Source organism: Acanthochromis polyacanthus, chromosome 14 (assembly GCF_021347895.1).
Source record: "Acanthochromis polyacanthus isolate Apoly-LR-REF ecotype Palm Island chromosome 14, KAUST_Apoly_ChrSc, whole genome shotgun sequence".
In the NCBI taxonomy this organism is placed as follows: Eukaryota; Metazoa; Chordata; class Actinopteri; family Pomacentridae; genus Acanthochromis; species Acanthochromis polyacanthus.
The window spans coordinates 4,151,137-4,167,050 of NC_067126.1; the positions used below are offsets into that span (position 1 = coordinate 4,151,137).

At 37.8% G+C, this 15,914-nt stretch overlaps 1 protein-coding gene across 1 annotated transcript in view; it reads right to left on the reverse strand.

The window, feature by feature from the left end:
• The window catches only part of cntnap5a (contactin associated protein family member 5a), a 195,916-nt gene that overhangs the window by 109,021 nt on the left and 70,981 nt on the right, over positions 1-15,914 (reverse strand). Inside the window, 2 exon segments of the mRNA XM_051958577.1 lie at positions 8,985-9,169; positions 10,726-10,929. Of these exon segments, the coding sequence (XP_051814537.1) occupies positions 8,985-9,169; positions 10,726-10,929 (389 nt within the window).

Consider the following 15,914-nt stretch of genomic DNA (forward strand, 5'->3'; position numbering starts at 1 on the left):
TGAACAGTCTCTAACATCTCAGCTGATCAAGCTGGAACTCCTTCAGAGGAGTCATAGAGTCTTGGTGGCCTCCCTCTCTAGTCTCTCAGGTCTTGAGGACGTCCTGCTCTAGTCAGATTTATTCATGTTCCATCTTCCTTCCATTTCTTAATGATGGATTTAACTGGACTCCAAGAGATCTTCAGGGACTTTAAATGTTCTTGTATCGTCCTGACTGATGCTTTTCAAAATGCTTTCCTCAGAGTTTCTTGGTTCTTTAGTCTTCATGGTGTAGTTCTATCCAGGAGTTCTGATCCACCACAGACTGGACCTGATTCACTATAATTCACCGCTGAACAGCAATAAAAGCTGCTGTACTTTCCTACGTGTCGTCTTTGCTTCCAGAAACAGCAGCAGTCTGGTTGAAAGCTTTTCTTTTCCCTTTTTTCAGCGTGATGATGCCCTCGGTTTAATAAGCGTCATCCATTCTTAGCGTTGAGCTCCTCGACCTCCGGGATGATGTGGAGCTCCGGCCTTATCGCCCAGCATCGCTAATGCTCTTCAGGCTGAATGGAGGCAAATCCCTGCAGCTGGGTTCCAAAATCTATCCTGAGAGCATCCCAGAGGACCAGAGGACCAGAGGCCTCCACAGCGGCAGATTAACGCCTCAGCTCAGTGCCAGCCACATGTTAGCGTAGCATCAGCTAGCAGATCCTGGAGTCATTCAGCATTCTGTCCTGAATGTGGCGCTAAACAATCAGAGCAGCAGATTTATGGCAGAGATTCACACAAAGCAGCTGGTTTAAAGCTGGAAATGACAAGTGTTGGTTTCTCTCTGGAATATTTTATCAGCTCCAGTCACACCATGAAAGCTCAGAACCTGTTAGAAGCACAATCACAAGATAAAGATTCTAATCTACAGACCTGATCAACCTTTAAAAGGTGCAGAACTTACTTTGACATCATAACGTTGCATCAGCTTAGTATTATGGGTCATTTAAAGTCAAATTAGGTACAGAATTAATGAAACCGCTTCAACAACTTCATTATTCTTCACCTGGAGTTCAGGATTTCTACCAACTAAACGTCTCTGGATAATTTCAGACACTAAAATGTGTGTTAGAGGCTCAACTAATATTATTAAATGATATTTAAAGTCTTTTATATAAAAAAAAACTTCCACTAAAGCAACGGTTGTGACGTGATCGTGGTCAGTGTTTTCTCATTTCTAAGACATAGTGGACAATTTCTGAGTCATTTCAGACGATTCTGTGTCAATTTAGACCAAATGTTGTGATTTTATGCACTTTTTGAGTCATTTTAGACAAAATTTGGTACTTTTAGGTCATGTTTGAGTCTCTCTAGATAAAATGTTGCCATTTTAGGCAGAAAAAAATGTATTTTTAAGTAAATATTTGGTCATTTTGGACAAGATCTTTTCATTTGGGTAAGTTTTGAGTTCTTTTGAACAAAATGTTGTCATTTTTGTCAATTATTGCATCATTTTGGAAAAGAAATTGTCATTTTAAGCAATCATTGAGTCATTTTGGACACATTTTAACCATTCTGTGAAGTATGACACACTTAGAATGACAGAAATCATAAAAAAGGAGAAAAATGCATTCATGTTGAGTAATTTTGGACAGTTTTGTTCATTTTAGACAAAATGGATGAAATTTTGCCATTTTAGTCAGTAATTGAATCATTTTGGACAGTTTGTCAATCTGGAAAAAATCTGGGACATTAAAGACAAATTTTGTCTTTCTAGGAAACGTTGAGTCATTCTGAGGAGTCCTTTTACAAAAGTTCCGAACACTTACGGACAAAATTTTAGTCATTTTTGGCAATTTTTTAGTTATTTTGTCTGATTTTTGAGTCATTCTGGAGAAGTTTCACACTATTTTGGACATCATTTCAGCCTGGATCTGCATAATTATGGACAAAATTCTAATTTTAAGGAACTTTTCTGTCATTTTGAAAGAAGACGCAGTCAGAATAAGAATCAGAGCAGCAGATTTACGGCAGAGATTCACACAAAGCAGCTGGTTTAAAGCTGGAAATGACAAGTGTTGGTTTCTCTCTGGAATATTTTATCAGCTCCAGTCACACCATGAAAGCTCAGAACCTGTTAGAAGCACAATCACAAGATAAAGATTCTAATCTACAGACCTGATCAACCTTTAAAAGGTGCAGAACTTACTTTGACATCATAACGTTGCATCAGCTTAGTATTATGGGTCATTTAAAGTCAAATTAGGTACAGAATTAATGAAACCGCTTCAGCAACTTCATTATTCTTCACCTGGAGTTCAGGATTGAACTAAACGTCTCTGGGTAATTTCAGTTAGAGGCTCAATCCCTATTTTAAAAAAGACATTTTAAAGATATGAATCAAGCCTTTTAAAAATAACCTCCACTAAAGTAACGGTTGTGATCGGGTCACAGTGATGGTCAGTGTCATTTTCTAAATTATCGTTGCCAATTTTTGAGACATTTCAGACAATATTTTGTCATTTTAGACAAAATTTTGTGATTTTAGGTCATTATTAAGTCATTTTGGTCCAAATATTGTAATTTTAGCCAATTATTGAGTTATTCTGGATTAAATAAAATGGGCATTTTAGGCAATTATTTTTTATTATTCAATTAATTTTTTTCTATTTAACACAAAAAATCCTAAATAATGTGGAAAACCTCATGAAAAAAAAAATTTGTAAGCATCTGACATAAGAATATCCTTCAAAAAATGAAAAAAAATAGTTGAAACAACTTAATTTTTCATGAGTGTGTAAAACGCAAAAATTCCTCTTAAATTATACAGAAAAACTAGTTGAAAGATTTTTTTTTGTGAGTATGTAACACCAAAATAAAAATAATAATAAAAAAACTAATCAATCATGGGAAAAAAGTTAAAATAAATCTAACTTTTCACTAACATGTAAAACACAGAAAAAAAATCTAAAAATGTGGAAAATTTAGTTGGAACAACTGAATTTTTTATGATATTGTGGAGAAACTAATTAAAACAACCAATTTTCATGAGCATCTAACATTAAAATACCCTTAAAAATGATAAACAATTAGGTGAGGCAACTTCATTTTTCATAAATATGTAACATTGTTTTTTTTCTCTAAATGATTTGGAAAAAATTAGTTGGAACAATTTATTTTGTTCATGAGTATGTTTCATATTATTTTCTCAATCATTTCTTCTTGATATATAACATAAAAATCTGCTAAATAATGCAGAAAACTAGTTGAAAGGAGTGTTAATAAAATAATAAGAATAAAATATTGCTGATTAAACAGAAAGGATGAACTCTGTCTGGTTTGTTGGTTGAACAAACTGTTTGCTGTTATTTTTTACAGTGTAACTCTGCAAACAGACCGTCATTGTGCCTTAATGGAGGATAAAGGACATAATGCTAAACACTGCGGCTAAGCTAACCGCTCTGTTCTTGGCTCTGGACAAACTGATCCTTCCACATCCTGAATCCAGCAGAAACGTGGCGGCGCTGAGGGAATATTCTGTAATCCTTCTGTTCACAAATGATCCAAATATGTTTGGGATGGAGGATTAAAGATGAAAACACAAATAGCAAATAATTCCAGCTTTCAGGGCTTAAGTCCTCCATCAGTTATTAGTCCAGAACCAGAACCAGCTCCTGGTTCTCTGAGCTCATAAAGGAAGCAGAAATCTGGTTTCGGTTCAGCTCAGAGCTTCATTCATTCACTTTATTCTGAGGCTGCTGCTGCTCATCAGTGTCATTTTCAGACATTTTTTCAGATATCGGGGCACATTTTTGAGTCATTTTGGACAAAATGTTGTCATTTTAGGCAATTATTGAGTCAATCTGTGAAGTATGACAGTGAGAATGACAAAAACCATAAATAGGAGTCATTTTGGACCTTTTTTCACCTTTTGAGTCCTTTTGCAAAAGTTTCAAATAGTTCTGAACAAACTTTGGTAATGTTGGAGAATTCCTGAGTTATTTTGTAGATGATTAGACTTTTTTTGGACAGTTTTTATTCACTTCAGACCAAATCTGAGTCCTTTTGGAAGAGATCTGAGTCATTTTACAGAACTTCTGAAGAGTTTTGAGCAAAGTTTTGTCATTTCAGGCAATTTTTTGAGTATTCTGTCCAATATTTGAATCATTCTGGAGAAGTTTACAGTGATTTTGGACAAATTTTCTGACATTTTGAATAAGTTTCTATCAGTTTCAGCCTGGTTCAGGACAGCTATGGACAAAGTTTTGTCATTTTGAGCAATTTGTTGAGTTATTTTGTTGAACTTTCAATTCATTTTGCTCATTTTCCAGATAGTTTTGGACAAAATTTTGACATTTTAGGGAACTATTGAGTCAGATTGGACAAATTTTGTCACTTTGAACAATTTATAAGTTATTCCGGAGAAGTTTCAAGTAATTTTACAAAACTTCTGGATAGTATGGAACAAATTTCTGACATTTTTGTCCAATATTTAATTTATGTAGTGTAGAATGACTATGGATGTATTTTTTACATTTTAAAATTCTTTTCAGTCAGTTTATGGATAGTTTTGACAACATTTTTGTCATTTTGGGGGTTTATTTTGTACAAGTTTCAATTCATTTTGAGCATTTTCCACTTAGTTTTGGCACCATTTTACATTTTAGGCAAATATTGTGTAATTTTAGACATAGATTGTTGATTGTCGTTATTCTGGAGGACCTTTACGTCATTCTGAATGATTTTAAACAAAGTTTGGTCATTTTTGTCCAATATTTGAGTCATTTTGGAGAAGTTGAGAGTCATTATTGACATATTTTTGAACTTTTGGACAGTTTTCAACTCATTTCGTCTTGGTTCTTCATAGTTTTGGACAAAATGTTTTTACTTTTGGCAGTTATTGAGTCATTTGTCATGTGGGGGGTATTTTTTAGTCCAATTTGAGATCATGGAAGCAGATTAAAGCTAATATAAATAGAAAATAATTCTAGTTTTTGTTGGTTTAGTTGCAGGGTTGGGTTATTAGTGCAGAAGCAGAAGTCTGTGGGCTCCATGAACAGACGAAGGAAGCCGTGAATATGAGGAAGCTGCTGTGTTTGTGTGTTCTGCTGCATTCTCAGCTCCTGACTCACTGTCTGGAGGCTGATTAGGTCAAAAATCTCAGCTCCGGCTTTGGTTTCTCCACTCTGATCCGCTGATACTTCTAAAGTCTCTGTGGACTCTGAAGGTCCTTCAGTTTGGAGTTTATTTAAAACTCTCACAAACAGAGAGGAGAAATCAAATGTCTGCATGTGTGTCCGATGGATGATGCAGATTCTGACAGAAGATGCTTCAATTATTGATGCTGCATCCATCCATCATCCATCCATCCATCCATCATCCATCCCTCCATCCATCATCCATCCATCCATCCATTAATCCATCATCCATCCATCATCCATCCATCCATCCATCCATCCCTTCATCCATCCATCCATCCATCCATCCCTCCATTCATCCATCCATCCATCATCCATCCCTCCATCCATCCATCAATTCATCCATCCATCCATCCATCCATCCATCCATCCATCATCCATCCCTCCATCCATTCATAGATCCATCCATCATCCATCCATCCATCCATCATCCATCCATCCATCCATTAATCCATCATCCATCCATCCCTCCATCCCTCCATCAATTCATCCATCCATCAATTAATCCCTCCATCCATCCCTCCATCCCTCCATCCATCCATCATCCATCCATTAATCCATCATCCATCCCTCCATCCATCCATCCATCCATCCCTCCATCCATCCATCATCCATCCATTAATCCATCATCCATCCCTCCATCCCTCCATCCATCCATCCCTCCATCCATCCATCATCCATCCATTAATCCATCATCCATCCATCCATCCCTTCATCCATCATCCATCCATCCATCCATCCCCTCATCCATCCATCCATCCATCCATCCCTTCATCCATCATCCATCCATCCGTCCATCCCTCCATTCATCCATCCCTCCCTCCATCCATCCATCCATCCATCCATCCCTCCATCAATTCATCCATCCATCCATCCCTCCATCCATCCATCATCCATCCCTCCATCCATCCATCCCTCCATCCCTCCATCCATCCATCCCTTCATCCATCCATCCCTTCATCCATCCATCCCTCCATCCATCCATCCATCCATCCCTCCATCCATCCCTCCATTCATCCATCATCCATCCATCCATCCCTCCATCCATCCCTCCATCCATCCCTCCATCAGAACAACAGATCTATGCAGCAGCCGGCTTCAAGGAGAACTTCAGATCAACCGTTAATCAATGGAGCAGCCCTGAACTCTGCACAAATAACAAAATAACCAGCTTTCCCTCATTTTAGCAGATGTTTACATGCATTTTACTCCTTCTTGGAAAATTTAGTTGTTTCCAGTAACTTTCACAAAATATTTTTGTGCTACAAACTCGAGATTAAGTCAACTTTTTTCTGCATTCCTTTAAATATTTTTTGTTTGTATTGGCTAAAAAAATGCATATATAGTTTTCAGATTATGGTTGTTATTTTTACTGCTTTTACAACTTTTGAAGGTTAACTTCTATTTCCATATTTTTTCTGACACCTTTGTTACAGATCTTCAGCTTGCTTTTCATACAATTCTGTCAGGTCCTCCTCCTCCCCCTGCCCTTCCTGACATCCCACTCCCTTTTCCCTATCTCTCTCTCTCTCTCTCTCTCTCTCTCTCTCTCTCTCCGCCTCCCCACAGAGTCCGGGCAGTTGCGGATCATTCCAGTGATTACACCTCCTTCCATAAAAGACCAGTTCCTGCATCCACTCTCCTCCAGATCGTAAACTCTGCCAATGCAGTCAGTTTCCCTCTCGCCTCTTCCAAACTTGTTGATAAAGCGTTTGATACTAACGTTTACTTGTCCCCTCCTCCGCCTAGAAGCGACCCAGCTGCCCGGATCTCCTCCCGTCCTGCCTACCCCCTCATGCTCCTCTCCGGATTCCCTTTCTCGGTTCCCTCCCTGGACCACCGGACCCTCCTGTCGCCTCATCGCCCCGGACCACCTGCACCTGGCTTCCCCCCTCCGACGTCCCAGCCTTCTGTCCTCCTGCCGACGCGAGCGTCCACCCACTCCCTGCCGCCGCACTCTGATCGTCCCGGACCTCTCGCCGTTCCCGGCCCCTCCTCACCATTCCCTCCCGGATCCTCTCCTGGTCTCTCACCCCTCCACGATCCCCGATCTCCCCACAATAAACCTGCCTTTCATCCTGTCTCTGCCTTGGTGGTGTGTTCTCTGCTCGGGTTCGCCAGCCCTGATACGTGACAAATTCAAACTTTCATTGATCTTCTACTGATATTTGTTGTTCTTTCCACATTTTGTACAGCTCTTCAAGGTATTCTGCAGTTTTTTATCGAATTTTTGGCACCACTGCTCTCAGATTTCCATCCATCCATCCATCCATCCATCCATCCATCCATCCATCCATCCTCTATCCATCCTCTATCCACCGCTTTATCCTCACTAGGGTCATGGGGGGTGCTGGAGTCTATCCCAGCTGACTCGGGTGAAGGCAGGGGACACCCTGGACAGGTCACCAGTCTGTCACAGGGCTACATATACAGACACACAATCACACTCACATTCACACCTACGGACAATTTAGAGTAACCAATTAACCTCAGCATGTTTTTGGACTGTGGGAGGAAGCCGGAGTACCCGGAGAAAACCCACGCATGCACAGGGAGAACATGCAGACTCCATGCAGAAAGATCCCAGGCCCAGGCTGGGATTTGAACCGGGGATCTTCTTGCTGCAAGGTGAAAGTGCTAACCCTCAGATTTTCAGATTTATTTTTTTAATACAATCCAAATTAATAAAACAGCAAAATAAGAAAACAAAAACCAAACACCAGAAGTAACCAAAAAAATAAACTATTTAAAATTTGTCCAAATTAACAAAACTCCTCAGAGCATGGTGGAAATTAATTAAAGCTGGTCCAAAAATGACTCAAATTTTGCACCAAATGACAAGGTTTTGTTAATAACAACTTGTAATATCTCCAAATTGACTCATAAACGAGCCAAAAAGACAAAATTTTGTCTACAGTTTATTAAACTGCACAAAATTACTCATTTTTTTCCAAAAAATCCCCACAGAATCTCAAAAAAAATTCAAAATGGAAAAAAATACTCAAAATTTACAAAATTCATTTCTCCAGAATGAATTCTAAATCAACCAAAATGACAAAATTTTGTTCAAAACTATTATAGAAGTTCTCCAAAATGAGTCATAAAATGCCCAAAATTACTCAAAATTTTCAAAAGTAACGACTATATGTAAAAAAAAAAAAAAGCCCAATGTTCCAATATGGCAACAAAAAACAACTCCCAAAAAATCCAATTTTGCCTAAATTGACAAAAATCTCTTCTCCAAAATAACTCGTAAATTTTGTTGAAAACTATCAGTAATATCTGAAAAATGACTCTGAGCTTCTGCTTTATTTTTTTATGTATTTTTGGCATCACTGCTGTCAGATTATTGTATTTTTTATACAATCTAAATGAATAAATCAGTGACATGGGAAAACAGAAACCAAACAGCAGAACACCGGTTTAGTCTCTGATGACGGTAAAACATCAGGGTTTACCTGCAGCTCTCGTGTTGTTTAAATCAGATAAAAACATTCATTTACACATCAGTGCTGGTATTTTACTGCTGCTGCAGTTTTTCGAGGGCGACCGTTCCTCTAGTGTTTCTCTATTTCTTCTGACACCTTTGCCTCCAGATTTCCCGTTCTTTCCTCCAAATAATGTAAATCTGCATAAAGCCCCTGCAGGCGCTGCTGGACGTCATGTTCATGAGAACAGAAAAGGTGGAATCAGTTTGGACACCGGCTGGCCTCAGTGACTGGAGGCTTAGAAACAGACTTCATAAAGACGTTAGACTGGACGTTCTCATCCGTCTCTATTCTACAGAAGTTTATTATTAAAGTGAAGACGTCTCACCTCGTAGTCCACGTCCAGCGAGTGTCCGTCCCCCCGGGTCTGGAAGCTGGTGGTCTGGGTGTCCACCGTCAGGTTCACCTGCCGGTTGAAGCGCTCCATGTGGACGGAGTGCCAGTGCTGGTCGTCCAGGAGGCTGCCCACGGTGACGGCCACCCGCCGGCCACCCAGCCTCACCCGGCTGTCGTCTGGAAGAACCAGATAATACCACGATAAACCACCATAGTACCATGAGAATACAATAATACCATGATAATACCACCATAGTACCATGAGAATACAATAATAATACCATGATAATACCACCATAGTACCATGAGAATACAGTGATAATACCATGATAATACCATCATGATAATACCATGATAATATCACCATAGTACCATGAGAATACAATGATAATACCATGATAATACCATCATAGTACCATGAGAATACAGTGATAATACCATGATAATACCACCATAGTACCATGAGAATACAATGATAATACCATGATAATACCACCATAGTACCATGATAATACAATGATAACACCATGATAATACCACCATAGTACCATGAGAATACAATGATAATACCATGATAATATCACCATAGTACCATGAGAATACAATGATAATACCATGATAATACCACCATAGTACCATGAGAATACAATGATAATACCATGATAATACCACCATAGTACCATGAGAATACAATGATAATACCATGATAATATCACCATAGTACCATGAGAATACAATGATAATACCATGATAATACCACCATAGTACCATGAGAATACAATAATACCATGATAATACCACCATAATACCATGAGAATACAATGATAATACCATGCTAATACCACCATAGTACCATGAGAATACAATAATACCATGATAATACCACCATAGTACCATGAGAATACAATAATAATACCATGATAATACCACCATAGTACCATGAGAATACAGTGATAATACCATGATAATACCATCATGATAATACCATGATAATATCACCATAGTACCATGAGAATACAATGATAATACCATGATAATACCATCATAGTACCATGAGAATACAGTGATAATACCATGATAATACCACCATAGTACCATGAGAATACAATGATAATACCATGATAATACCATCATAGTACCATGAGAATACAGTGATAATACCATGATAATACCACCATAGTACCATGAGAATACAATGATAATACCATGATAATACCATCATAGTACCATGATAATACCATAATACCACCATAGTACCATGAGAATAGAAAGATGTTTCACCATGCTGAATGGATCTTCTCTGTTCACTGTTTCTGAGCTGAGCTGCATTTATTATTTATCCAGCAGCTTTGCTTTTCAGATTTTTTTTTTATAAAATCTGCTATATTTGGTTTTTTTGTAAACAAGTCATGTAGAATAAAGTGATTATTTTAATAATGATCAGGTTTGTAAACTGCATAGCAATAAAAATGTGACGATTCTTTGTGTTTTTACAGTTTTTACAGCTGATAAATGGAGTCATTCTGACAGTTTTCTGACAGATAATGGAGCTTTAAGCCTCCATCCAGCAGGTTTAGGGGTTTCGAGGGTTAAATCATTTATCTCTGCTCAGAAAACAGCTCAGTTTGTTTCTGATAGCAGCTATTCCTGATTGAACAGCTCTTCTGTGTTTGCTGTGACAGAAACTGAAGCGACAGCTCAATCACGGAGACGTTTGTCCTGTGAAGACCCACCCAGGTTGAGGTAGAGGTCCAAGCGTCCTCGGTGCAGCTCCAGGGTGATGTAGTCTCCTCTCTGGCCCTCTCCATGCAGCAGCACTCCCTCCGTCTGGTGGCTCTTGAACCTCAGAGAGATCACGTCCTTCACCGTCGACATGGACTTCTGGTTGAATCGATACAGCAGCGAGCTCCTGCCGTCAAAGTCGGCCACGTAGGACTCTGCAGGAGACAGAGCAGATCTCAGATCAGATAGAAGAGGAGTTACTGCAGCTTTAAATTAGAGCTGCTTTACTTCAAACACAACAGAAAATTAACTGAATTTAAAGCAGCTTTATTGCTCAGAAAAACAAAACACACTTAGCATCAGAAATATGTGCATGAGATTAAGAGAGTCACTCAGTAAATGAAGTCAGTTTTAATTTGGTGTAAATATTAGAGGAAAAACTTTCTGAATAAAAATAAAGATTTAATAAAGCAAATCAACTTTCTGGTATTTAAAGATGCTTTCTAGTTACAGCGTCTGAATCACAGAATGAAAACACGTTTATCTGGGTTTAACATCCTCTGTCTCCCATCATACAAGCATGTTAGCACATGTTAGCATATTAGAACATCTCAGTGCTAACAGAACATGGAAGAACATGCTAATGCAAATAGAACTCGTTAGTACATGTCAGTGCTAATAGAACATGTTAGTACTAATAGAATATGTTAGTACATGCTAGTGCTAATAGAATATGCTAATGCTAATAGAACACGTTAGTACATGTCAGTGCTAATAGAACATGTTAGTACTAATAGAATATGTTAGTACATGCTAGTGCTAATAGAATATGCTAATGCTAATAGAACACGTTAGTACATGTCAGTGCTAATAGAATATGTTAGTACATGCTAGTGCTAATAGAACATGCTAATGCTAATAGAACACGTTAGTACATGTCAGTGCTAATAGAACACGTTAGTACATGTTAGTGCTAATAGAACATATTAGTACATGTTAGTGTTAACAGAACACGTTAGTACATGTTAGTACTAATAGAACATGTTAGTCCATGTTAGTGTTAACAGAACACGTTAGTACATGTTAGTACTAATAGAAGATATTAGTACATGTTAGTGTTAATAGAACACATTAGTACATGTTAGTACTAAGAGAACATGTTAGTACATGCTAGTGCTAATAGAACATGTTAGTACATGCTAGTGTTAATAGAACACGTTAATACATGTCAGTGCTAATAGAACACGTTAGTACGTTAGTGCTAATGAAACACGTTAGTACATGTTAGTGCTAATGAAACATGTTAGTACATGTTAGTGTTAATAGAACACTTTAGTACATCAGTGCTAGTAGAACATGTTAGTGCAAATAGAACATGCTAGTGCTAATAAAACATGTTAGTACATGCTAGTGCTAATAGAACATCTTAGTGCTAATAGAACATGCTAATGCTAATAGAACATGGTAGTATATGCTAGTGCTAATAGAACATGCTAGTGCTAAGAGAACATGTTAGTACATGTCAGTGCTAATAGAACATGTTAATGCTAATAGAACATGGTAGTATATGTCAGAGCTAATAGAATATGCTAGTGCTAATAGAACATGGTAGTATATGCTAGAGCTAATAGAACATGCTAGTGCTAATAGAACATGTTAATGCTAATAGAACATGGTAGTATATGCTAGTGCTAATAGAACATGCTGGTGCTAATAGAACATGTTAGTACATGTTAGTAAATGTTAGTAAAGTTAGTACATGTCAGAACATGCTTGTAAAAGTCAGCGCATTTTTGATTATATTAGAGCATGTTAGTACACGTTGTACATGTATGTGCATGTTGTTTCATATCAGTACATATAGTCCATGTTGGTCAACATTAGTGCATGCTGTTACATGTTGTTACATGCTAATGCATATTAGCAAATGTTAGCACGTGTCAGTGCATTCTCGTACATTTTGGTGCATGTTAGCAGCAGTTTAGACATGCTAGTGCATGTGGGAATATCAGTACATGTTAGTACGTTATCAAATATTAATCATATTAGACAATGTTAGTCTATGTTTTTAAGTACGTTTTAGTACGTTAGTTCATGTTTCCAGACTTGTTGCCAATCTAGTGTAAACACATGTAAACAAACACTTGTCCATCTTAGCTGATGCTAATCCATGTTAGCACATATGAGTCCCTCCCGCTGAATCCGTTGCTCCTCTCTGTGTTTATAGACTGACAGATCTCCAACTTTAACCTGGAGAAACGTCCTCCAGTGGTCGGCTGGTGGACCAAAAACCAAAGAATGTTTCTGTAGGAAAAGTATTTTTATTTGTGATTATATTTATTTTTTTGGATTCGGGTTATTTCCGTCTCTTCAGGCCTCGTTTCTCCTCAGCTCAGTGTTAAAGTCTCTGCTGCTGTTCTCAGATCTGCTGCTCCTCCTTGTTCAGCTTCGGTCTGATGAACCGTAGAATCAGAGTCAAGCCAAGCAGAGAAACTGAAATGAGGTTAAACGAGGTGACGACTGGTAAAGAGGTGGATGTTAGCCGCTAACGGTGGCTAATGTCTAGAGTCTGGTGGCTCGAATGGATGAAACTAAACGTAGTCTTTACATATTACAGGTAAAACCGCATCTTCTAGTACTCCTGGTACTATTGTATAGTATTACTAGAGTATTATACTAACTATTGTTGACTGTTGGATCTCTGAAAAAAACAACTGAAACTGAGAGAAGAGGCAAAAATGTAAGCTGCAGATTGGACAGATTTGGAGTCATTCTAGACAATTTTGAGTCATTTTGGACAGTTTTCATTTTATTTTAGACAATTTTTTTGTCTCGTTGAACACCCTTTGTGGCATTGTTATATGGTTGTCAGGGTACTTCAAGCCATTTTGGACAGGTCTTTGACACATTATACAGGTTTCGAGTCATTTTAGAGCCTTTTACAGACATTTAGGGCCAAATTTCCAGTATTTCCAGTCATGTGTTTAATGTGACAAAAACTTGTCCAAAATGATCGTAAAAAATGTCTAAAATCACTCCATAGTTGTCCAAAAGTACTCATAATGTGTCCAGTCTGACAAAACATTCCAAAAAGACTGTTACACAAAACCTGTCCAAAAACACTGGAAATTTGGCTGTAAATGACTGTAAAATTATCCGAAATGACTTAAAAATTATCCAAAATGGCTCAAGTTTGTCCAACATGACACAACATTCCAAAAAGACTCACAAAATGTCCAAAATTACACAAAACTTGTCCAAAAACACAGGAAATGTGACCCAAATTGACTGTCAAATTGTCCAAAATGACTCAAAACCTGCTGCTCAGTAGTGTAGTGGTTAGCACTTTGCCTTGCAGCAAGAAGATGTGAATGTGAGTGTGATTGTGTGTCTGTATATGTAGCCCTGTGACAGACTGGTGACCTGTCCAGGGTGTCCCCTGCCTTCACCCGAGTCAGCTGGGATAGACTCCAACACCCCCCATGATCCTAGAGAGGATAAAACGGTGTATAGAGGATGGATGGATGGACTCGAAACCTATATTTTATGTGTAAGAAACCTGTCCAAAATAACTTAACAACTGTCCAAAATGACTCCAAGTTTGTCCAATGTGACAAAACATTCCAAAAAACTTGCAAATTGTCCAAAATTGCGCAAAACCTGCCCATAAATACTGGAAATTTGTCCCTAAATGACTATAAAACTGCCCAAAATGACTTGAAACCTATCAAAAATGACTAAATTGGTCCAAAACTTGTGCAACATGTTAAAAGTCTGTCCAAAATGACAGCTGTATAAAATGGCTCAAAGGTTGTCCAATGTGACAAAATGTCTCAAAAAGACTCACAAACTGTCCAAAATTACAGAAAACCTGTCTGGAAACATTGGAAATTTGATCCTAAATGACTGTAAAATGATCCAAAATGACTTGACAACTGTATAAAATGGCTCAAATCACGTCCAATCTGACAAACAATTCCAAAAAGACTCACAATTGTCCAACATTACACAAACTCTGTCAAAAAATACAAGAAATTTGACCCCTACACTCGTCCAGAATGACTCTAAACTTGTCCAGAATGACTAAGCTGTTCCATAACTATCTTGTCACAGAAACTGAAAAAGCAGACGTTGGTTTATTCATTTAAATTCTGACCCACAATGCAGCAGTAATCTGGACGCTGGTTTCCTGTAGGAGAATTTAATGAACAACAACGAGCTGCAGAGAAAAGCTGGACTCAGGTGGAGCTGATAATAATAATGAAGCTGGATGGAATGCAGCCATCTTTAATTATTCACAAACCACATGTATATAATTATATATACTGTAACATAATTCACCACAGAATACATCAGCTAATTGCAGCGAGTTGCTCAGGTTTATCAGCAGCTCTCAAACTGTCGCAGCTTCACAAAGCAGAAAAACAAACCAGATTTAGGGAGAAAACAGCAAAGATCAGGTCAGAGCTTCCTGGATGTCTTTAATTATTCAGGAGTTATGCTGTAGTTGTGATATTTATATAGCTGGGATAAAGTATTTTCCTGATTTCCCTTATTTCTGCACATTTCTAACCAATAAATGTTCCACATCATGAAAATAATATGCATAAAATGTCCAAAAAGTGACACAAAAATGGCATGAAATGCAAAAAAACTGAAAAGATGCATAAAATGAAACATAAAATTATATAAAAGTGACACAAAATGACCAGGAAGTGATGCAAAATGTCCACAGCTTATGATGTATCACGCAAAAATGACAAAAAAACATAAAATAAGGTGCAAAATGAAGAGGAGGTGACACAAAATTACCAAAACATGGCTTTCAATAACCAAAAACTGACATAAAATGACCACAATTAAAGGTGCAACATATAGAAAACTGGAAGCACGCATAAAATGAGACAAATAATGGCCAGAAATTGATTCAGAAGGTCCAGAAAGTGATGCAAAATGACCACAACTGATGGCATGATATGTAAAAATGACAATAACATGTAAAATAAGGTGAAACATGACCAACGATTACATCATATAACCAAGAACTGAAATAGAATGAAGGTAAAGTTGTACAGCCAGACGGAAAAATGACCCAAAATGACCCAAATGCAGAATAAAATGGCCCAAAATTGACATAAAATGACTACAACAAAAGGTAAGATGTGCAAAAAACCTGCAGACGCATAAAATGAGACAAAAT